Source organism: Empidonax traillii, unplaced genomic scaffold (genome assembly GCF_003031625.1).
Source record: "Empidonax traillii isolate 1590-97213 ecotype Southwest subspecies unplaced genomic scaffold, ASM303162v1 scaffold365:size559728, whole genome shotgun sequence".
Taxonomy (NCBI): Eukaryota; Metazoa; Chordata; class Aves; order Passeriformes; family Tyrannidae; genus Empidonax; species Empidonax traillii.
In genome coordinates this window covers 406897-416059 of record NW_020955558.1, presented here as the reverse complement: position 1 = coordinate 416059, position 9163 = coordinate 406897, and the positions used below count along the sequence as shown (strand labels likewise).

The following is a 9163-nucleotide window of genomic DNA, read 5'->3' as shown; positions in this document are numbered from 1 at the left end:
AATTAATATTCAATTACAGTGCTGAAAAACAGGAATCTTCCATTAATTTTGAGAATAGGAATAGTTCAGGCATACCTGTATGTCCGTTGATTCTTTCAATAACTTTTCCTCCAAGAAGGTCCCAAATCAGTAATTCACCAGACTGAGCTCCCGATAAGATGGTGTTTCCATCCCATTTGAAGCACCTGCAAAAGTAAGTCTGAAATCAGTTCATGTCAAGCTTTTGTATAATGAGAGCCAAATACTTCCAAACTAAGTCAAAAAACAATTGAAAACAGAGGTACAATACCAAAGGAAACTCTACTCTTTAAGACAGTCTTTCTGGAAACATTATTACTGAATTATTTTAAATGGTCATGACCCAAACTGGCTTCTCTGACTGCCCTAGATCCAGCCAGACCTTCTCCCCACAGAAGGATGAAACATATTTCCATAACAGAAGAAGACCCAGTCAGCCACATATATGTATGATATCTCATAACTCTCATGAGCCACCACTTTCACTTCTGCCACTTCATATTCCTGAAACAATCACTTTGTGGAAAAAAATGATCAGTCTTTAATTGTAACAGCCAATCTTTCCTTAAGATTGTTGAAAGAAAAAGAAAAAATTTAAAAAATAAATCAGTAATAGTGACAGATATGATTTAAATAAGAGAACTGTCTCCTTGCTAGACATCTCCATTGCTCAGCTGCTGGAAGACCTGGCTAGCTATAGCTGTCATAATTTTTTATGGACCTTAATATTGTTGTTGAAAAAAAACCCCAAAATAATTATTTACTTAGCTATTTATTTGGGGTTTTTTTCCCAGTTTGGAAAACTTGATCATAATGCACACAACATTCTAGAACATCAGACTTTGTACTCTAAAAAGTAATACACTAAAATAAAGTTGCTGGCACTAGTGCTCTTTCCACTCTGCTCTCACCAACCATCTCCACAGTTAGCTAAGTTGGCTTTGCAGCTTTGTAACATGCACGTTTTCAGCATTACCTCTGTGGCTCATCAGTGGTTACAGAAGATATAAGCATTCCAGTTTGTACATCTATTACTTTAAAACAACAGTCCTCTCCTGTGCTGAGTAGATGTCTGCTGTCTGTACAAAAGAAGAAAGCAAACAAACATAAAAAAAAAAGGCATCTTTAGATATTCAGTTCTTGTTACCAAAGCAGTCTGCAATACAGTGTGTTGGATGTGACGTTGCCTGACCTACTTGTCTATAAATAATTTACTGGAAATTACTTGCTGAGCAAGCAATGATGAATGAGATTGGTTTAGAATCTAGACCACTGGTCTACAGCCTAGCACAGCCTCGTGCACAAATAAATTGTTTATAATGGAGACGCGTGGCAATCCAAAACATCTCACCATCCCGCTTACAGTAGCGATTCCAGTAACATGGGTATATTGCACAGTATCAGGAATAAGATTCCCTTCGAAATTCCCAAGGTGCATATTAAAAACTGAAATCCGACGTACCAGGACTAAAAGCAGCATCAAATACAGTCCCAGAATGACATGGCAACTGGTGTAACACTGTTGCTGTAGTAACATCCCAAACACTAATGGTACCATCTTTGGTTCCAGATGCCAGTATGGTATTTGCAGCATTAAGGTCGATTGTATTTACCTAGAAAGTTAAACATTCCAAGATTTTCCTATTCTTTCATGTGAGCCATCTTGAGAGTTTTTAAACATACACAGAACCAAGCCCATTATCCCTTAGATGATATTTTATTTACAAAAAGCTTATAGTTTAATTCTGCAACATTCTTAGGTATAATTATGAAAAATTCAGACCATAAAAGGTAAAAAATAGGTTGTATTGATGACATCTTACAATGCTTGTGGTTTGCAGAATCAGAAATGCTAGGTGACATTTCAGATTATTTTTAGTTCCCATATTCTCTATTTAAATGTTAAGACTTTTCCCTTTAAGGGTAAAATTCTTTACTTTTAAAAAACTTTCTACCCATCAGTTGTTTCCAATTATCTTCAGTACAGTTCTTAAATGTCACCAGAACTGTTTCAGTATTTGCCTACGTTGTGACATGTTAAGGTTTAGAACACAGTAATTCTAAATATCTTACTAGATTGATGTTAGAGGCTATAAACAAAGTGTGCAGTTACACATTGATGATTCATTGCACACAATGTGTTTATATATTTATTGTGAAATTCACTAAGATATTTTACAGTATGGTAAACAACTCAGAGGAATTTTTTTGTTTGCTTGCCTTACATTAAGGGGCAGCTGTAGCAACCTAAATATCTGAAAAAGATTAGTCTGCTTCCAAAACCAAAGCAGCAAACAAAAACGCCACCCCAGACCTCCCTGCCCTCACAGGGAAATACAAGCTGAGGAAGGCAAATTAAGAAACCTCTGTTTATTCAGAGAAATTTCAAACTCTGTTGCTTCAGTTCCCCAATGAGGACCTTTCAACTCAGGAAGCAGGGGACAATAGTACAGGATACATCAGACAAAGAAAACCCCCAAATTAAACAAGAAGTCCCGATACATATTTCCCAAAACATGCCTGCTTAGCCCACTAACCCAATCCTTGTGCTTTACCACTAGATCATGACTTTGATTCTAAATGAGTAATTAATTTTTTTATTCTAAGACAGAATATCAACATACTTACACTAACATCATGCTCCAACTCTGCAAGCAGTTCAAAGTGGTGCTTTTTATTGCTCAAAGTCTCTCCAGGAACACAGTGCCACACCTACAACACAGATAGTTAGGTTTGCTCAAGGAAGCATCAGAATAACCCCTGATGAGTCTCTTCTGAACTCTCAGGATACAAGGAGGACTGATGGTGCTCATTGTGGGCCTTGCCTACATGACAGAATACAGCAACAAATGGCACCTGAACTCATTTACCCTGAGCAGAGACACATACTAAACGTGACTATGCTGATCCCAGATATTCTACAGGGGCCCACCTGTGCATGGGTATATCACTGCACTGAATGTGTAATTACCAAAAAGCCACACACAAGGAAAATTTGGAAAATTATTTTCTGTCTCTAATTCCAAATTATCTTTCCACCTAACTGTAGGCATGCTCTTTAGAATTAGCAAGTTTCTGGTTGCCTTAGCCAGAAGGTTGAAGAACATAAACTACAAAACTATTAAACATTTTAGAAGCCTATTCAACTCAGGAAAAAGAATCACCAGTCAAAGTCAGAAAACATTCCAGTTCCTCCAACAAATACAGTTTGCCTCCAAAACCGCCTGTTTACAGTAAGTTAGAATGAATGGATTTTCTTTAAAAGTAACACTTCATCTTTGAAACAGTGGAGATAAAGCTATATGAAGAATATATTCTAGAAATAAATTTACTCTGCTGCTAGCTAAGTTATTATTCTAGTACAGCAGGTATATCCACCCCAAAGCATTTGGCCAGCTGAATTTTATAAAGTGCCAGCTATAAATAAATAAGGAAGTGTAATAAACCCATCTACAAACCTTCACAGTGGAATCCCAGGATGCTGAATATAAACGCCCATCACGCCAACAGATCTTACTGACTGCATCATCATGTCCCATTAGGATGTCTTGCTGTCTTCCAAATGCAACTGAATAAAAATATCTAACAGGAAAAGGTTATAAAAACGTTCCACCTTCATAAAACTTTTTTTTTTTTTTAAGTAAAAACTAAAAGCTTTGCCTCTGTAGTTTCTAACAGATAGCTTGTAGAAAAAAATAGAAAATAGACACTGTATTTTAAAAATTAATTTCTATATCATTATCTAAACCCACAAACATAACAACCAAGGCACTCCATGCAATTCAATGAAGTAAATAAGAAGTAAATACACACATATGATTGTCCCATGAAGAACTTATGACAGTGGTATCTCCTGGTAAGATTAGACAAGACGACAAAGCCTGCAAGAAAAAGAAAGAAGTAGTGTTCAGTTTCTTACCCCAAATCCAATAGAAGTGCATGAACATGCTTTTGGAGAACAAGAAGCATTTCAATCTTCTATAAATATAACACGCTGGTGTTATATGAACAGTAATCAAGAAAAAAATTGGACACTAAACAGCAAGAATACTTAATCTCTGCTAAATAAATGGAGCACTGAAGTTCAGAAACACATGCAGAACTGATGGATCTTCTTTTCAAGTGCTGGTATTTCAAGGTATGTAATTCCTCATACAGGAGAAACTGGGTCAGCTCTTCATCTTGTAAGCTGCTGTCAATTCTGTATGCAAGCAACTATCAGAAACTAAAAATGAAGGTTTCTTTTGACGTTTGCTGTCCTTCACAGCTACTTATCAGCCCAGCTCTTTCAGCGAACAAATGTAACTACCTAAGTCCTAATATTCTCAAAAAGAAACATTATTTACAGACACCTGCTCAGTTACATTACCATCATTGGAAACAACAAGGAAAAAAAAAAAAAAAAAAAAAAAAAAAAAAAAAAAAAAAAAAAAAAAAAAAAAAAAAAAAAAAAAAAAAAAAAAAAAAAAAAAAAAAAAAAAAAAAAAAAAAAAAAAAAAAAAAAAAAAAAAAAAAAAAAACCAAACCACCAATCAGACCAGTGCTTCTACTAGTCATATTTTAGATCTGTTTGAAAAACAGTAAGCTGCTGGACTGTAAAGACTGTTGCTTCTAGCATTGCTGCAACAGATCAGCACTAAAACTACAGAGAGAAGAATAAAAGAATACAAGAATAAAAGAATACAAGGCCTCCTCATGAAAAACAGACTTTTGGCTTAGGAGTCGGAGCTCCCTTCTTACAGTGCCAAGAAACAATGTTCCTAAGTCTCCCTTTGCTATAGCAGTAGGAATTGCTGTATCTAGATTCACCTGCTACCATGTCCCAGGGCAGGCCATAGGGTCTTGATCCTGCACCTTACTTGGTGACTAGATGGAGCAAAAAAAAAAAATCAAATTCAGAATGTCTTTCCAAGCTCTGTTTTAGGAGCAGAGGGAAAATGTTGTTCAGAGGTTGCAGAGATCACTGCTCATTGGGGAAGCATGGCTCAAATTCACCCAGCACAGATTCCACTCCCTGTGCTTGGTTTTCCTCTCCCAGCTGACTGACAGCCTTCAAACACTTGAGTGCAGTAAGGCAATGCTGGATGTGAGCGTGGCATGGGAGGAATCCAAGCTTTGTGATTCTGGTCCCAGTGGCAGTTCAGTGTTGGCTCAGGAAGACTAGTCTCTGCTCACGCCAGACCAGCTTTGTCTACCACAAGCCCTTCCCCTGGATAGCAGGCCAACTCAGAACAGAGCTAGTGCAGAAGTGCATCCATTTAATGCTCCCTCCCCACGTTTGCAGAACGTGCTCTGTCTCTCTGGTGGCCTGACAGAGTTTCAATTCACTCTGCTAAATTATTCACACAGCACAATTGAGTAGGCAGGGGAAAGAAAAGAGGCATTGATGTATGCTTAGAGCCATCTCTCTGAGCAGCTTTCAGAAGATTCCCAGTGATCTTGTTTTTATTTTGACAGCAACTTACCATGTTTGAAAAGGACACACTTCTCTGGATAGTTTTTGATTCTTTGGAAAACATCTTCAAAGTTGAATCTGGGGAAAATGGACACAATAGAAGATAAAATGACTATTATAAAGGATAGTAATTTTGCTCTTGCTTGAATATTCAAATACCTTACTATGGAAAGCAAATATAGGTTTCTCATAGTCTGAGAAACTCCTCTGAAGCTTGTGACGTGGGCCTGGGCCTACCCTGTTTTGAATCAGTTACATGTTCATTAAACTCTAGGAGAACTCTGGTATCTAAATGAAGAAATTTCTATTTTTATCTGCTATTACCAACATTATCTTCCCAAGCCTAGATAATAGTGAAATCCTCGAGTCAAAGTCATATAAAAGTTAACAAATTCATATACTTGAGCTATTTAATTACAGGAAATATGTATTTAAATGTCATGCCATTTTGTTCAAAAACAAATCTGCATTTGGTAAATACCTCTGCAATAATACTTACCTTGGGATGTAGTGAAAACAGAAGACCCATTCCAAGGGACTGCTATTCCAGTAATTGCCCTGTTTAATAGAAATAAGCTTGTAGGTGACTTCATAGGTTTTAAAACTTAACTACCATACTATAAATAGACTACAGTTAAAATCTGTTATTTGATCTCTGTAAGAACTAAGACATTCAAGGAGATTAAAGGCACTGCAGTGGTGTGTTATCTGTCCTAGAGACAAAAATATATCTTGATACAATAACTGAAACGCTACTACAGGACCCCCATAGTGTGCTATCAGAAAGTGTGCTAACAATCTGGCAGCAAAAGCCCTTTTTCAACTACAAATATTACCTTGTTTTATGAACGTTATAATATTTTCCTAGATTGGGTTGCAATCACCAAGAAAGTAGCTGGAATCAAGGTAGCAAAAAATCATCCTAGTAGTCTGGTCACTAGGACAAGGGATGGGGCCAAAGAAAAATCTGTTCTTTGATAATACCTAATAATGAACAATGTCAGCTATATTTCAAAGTTCACCTAGGTGGCCCTGCTGACTCTTGACTCCCTAAGAATCCATCAGAACAGTAGTTTGGTACCTGGATTAACTGAAAACCTATAGCTGGAGACTTGGCAAACTGCTCACACAGCAGCAGCTTGAGGTGTACAGAAGCTGAAGTTAAGTGTTTAACCTTTCAAACCAGATGGGATGAAGAAGTTAGGTCCTCCTGGGGTTATAAAAAAAATAAATTGAAGTCTTTATCTCGCTGCTGCTATCAGTTTCAGAGAAGAGTAATCAGTATCTGCTTCAGGTACTAAAATGATAATGAATTTAGCTCTAGCTCTGCATAAGGAGCAACACCAAAAAAAAAAAAAAAAATCGAGCTGACAAATACCTTTTCTGGATTGATAACCCACCATATACTCAAACTCATCTAGCGTAATCAAATCAATCACCCATCTCGCAAAGAAAAGTATTTACCTGAAACCCTAACCCATCATTCAAACTGACACACAGATCCCCCACCCCAATTAAATGGAAGAATTTTGACTGAAAAGAATAGTACCTACTCTTTGTGAATTTTATATTGCTTATCTAATTTTAATTTGGCAATATTGTTCCAGGCAAGTGTTATACTTTCTTCTGTCAAATCTTCAAATGATTCTTCATTTGGAGAAACTGCAATAAAATGCAATGACAAAGTTTCATCACAAACAGAAAATAAGGACAGATTTCAAATGTCTAGGTAGCTGAAGTTGCAGACATAAATATGAAAGTAATGAAATAATGCAGAGCTCCAGGAGTAAGACCTTTAGGCTAATGCAGAGAGTGACAAGGTGAGTAACTTTTTCCAAATCTCTTCCTATTTTTGACTGAGTAAGCCTATGCTAACTAAGGATTTTTCTCCCCAAACCAGGGCTTTGAAAAATGCAGACTTTACAGAAGATAATTCCAAAATGGAAAACAAACAAAACAGAAAAAACAAAAACTTCTATGCTAAGATGTTTTGGTATCCTTCAAAATGCTAAGAGCTTTCCAAAAGGAAAAATACTAGGAAAGCAATTTATGCTACAACGAAGCACATGCTTTTGTTTTTCTATTGCCCTCTGTTATGAATGTCACAACTTCATTTAACTGCACTGTTACAAAAGTTAAGGAGTAGAAAAATGCAACAAGATTGAGATAATTAGGTGTCAATTACTATAAAAAGGTTAAACCCAAGAGGAACTGTTCACCTGTGAATTAATTACTTAGGCAGCATACCACTACATGTATTTAACACATATGACCATTATCACCACATACAACTTTCAAAGCCACTCTTGCCATCTGGATGTTACAGGTTGCTACACTAAGTAGCACTCATCTTCACTCCTCTGCTTAAAAATGAAGACTATCAAATGGGTAGGTAAATTAAAGACAACCAAATGAGAAAAACCTTTCCAAGTGATACCTGGCCTGAAGATTCAGTCCAATTTATAGTTAGATCTCTGAACATATGACGAGGACAATAGCATCTTAGTTTCAGAGAAGTGGTGTAAATTCTGCCTTGAACAGAAGTCTGTCAAGGCATTAAATATCCTTTTCTTGAAGTTATTTTATCAGCTTTGCCCCTACAGTATTTAGGGGTGGAAAAAAAAAGAGTACTTTCCTTACATATTTTCATTCAGGTCATGGGAAAGGGAAAAAATTCAGACGCTTAATTTATGTTATTAGAGTTTACTCTGATCAAGTCAAATGGTCACCCCAAAGAACACCCCTGTTAAAAACCTGAACAAATCTTTCCACCATCTAGAATGCCTGCAGACACTATCACTGAAACTGTTGTCATATCAGCTTGAATTTAAAATGTTGTGAAAGACCAGGGATTATAGCCCTCCCACAGCTCCAGAAGCAGAGGCTGAACAGTCCCAGAGGAGACCACCAGAACAGAAGGCAAAATGCAGGACAAAGCAGGACAACACCTTTTCAAATTTGACACTGGTCTCGTCTGTTTTTCTTTACCATTTAGTTCATGGACTTATTTTGAGTTGGCTTACAGGGAATGGAACCAAGAGAGTTGTATAATGAGATCCTGGGGGAGAAAGACACAGAACTACTCAAAGTTACAAATTCTTTACATCATCAGTTTATCTGTTAAACATTTACCTGGAGACTCAGCTAAGGAAATGCTGTGACTCGATGTTCGAGACAAGCTTTTCAGCCTTGGTACGATCCTTTGAGGATGAGGGGTTGTAAACAACTGCTTTGGCGTCTGTCCAAACTCCAAGATTTGTGTCAGGAGAGCTACTTTTTCATTGGGGTCCATAATACTTTATAAAAGAAGATATATATTTAAGGCAAGAAAGGGAGTATTTTTTTCCCCCTCCCCTTCCCCGAAAGCATGGGCCTGCATGTGCACTTACTACAGCACTATAGGCCATCACAAATTCCAAAAGAACTGATCTACCACAGATTTCACACAGTCATATGATAGCTGCATCATTTTGTTTATGTACAATGACAATATGCTCATCAATTGAAAAAATGAAGCAATTTCACAAAAGCTGGACTGAAGAAATGTTCAAGTAACAATCTTCCAAGGCATGCTAAAACTGAGAACATGATGCTGGTTCCCTGCATATTTGGGAGCATGAAATAGAAGAACTACACCGTTCATGTACAGAGCCCTTTTACATCTGGCAGAGAATTTGCAGAGATACTGAG

At 37.0% G+C, this 9163-nt stretch overlaps 1 protein-coding gene across 3 annotated transcripts in view; it reads right to left on the bottom strand.

Annotated features, from left to right (window-relative positions):
- NSMAF (neutral sphingomyelinase activation associated factor) overlaps positions 1-9163 on the bottom strand; it is a 39007-nt gene that overhangs the window by 1276 nt on the left and 28568 nt on the right. Inside the window, exons 21-30 of one of the 3 annotated variants that reach the window (XR_003572240.1) lie at positions 8606-8769; positions 7027-7135; positions 5973-6031; positions 5484-5551; positions 3832-3899; positions 3477-3600; positions 2647-2730; positions 1481-1631; positions 995-1097; positions 76-199 (exon numbers count right to left, since the gene is read on the bottom strand). Coding sequence is in view for 2 of the 3 variants with exons in the window: in XM_027892741.1 (XP_027748542.1) it covers positions 76-185; positions 995-1097; positions 1481-1631; positions 2647-2730; positions 3477-3600; positions 3832-3899; positions 5484-5551; positions 5973-6031; positions 7027-7135; positions 8606-8769 (1040 nt within the window). In the remaining variant the exon portion in view is untranslated. Of the gene's footprint in view, positions 1-75; positions 253-994; positions 1098-1480; positions 1632-2646; positions 2731-3476; positions 3601-3831; positions 3900-5483; positions 5552-5972; positions 6032-7026; positions 7136-8605; positions 8770-9163 lie in introns of those variants that run through there. The other 2 variants (XM_027892741.1, XM_027892742.1) reach the window with 2 other exon arrangements.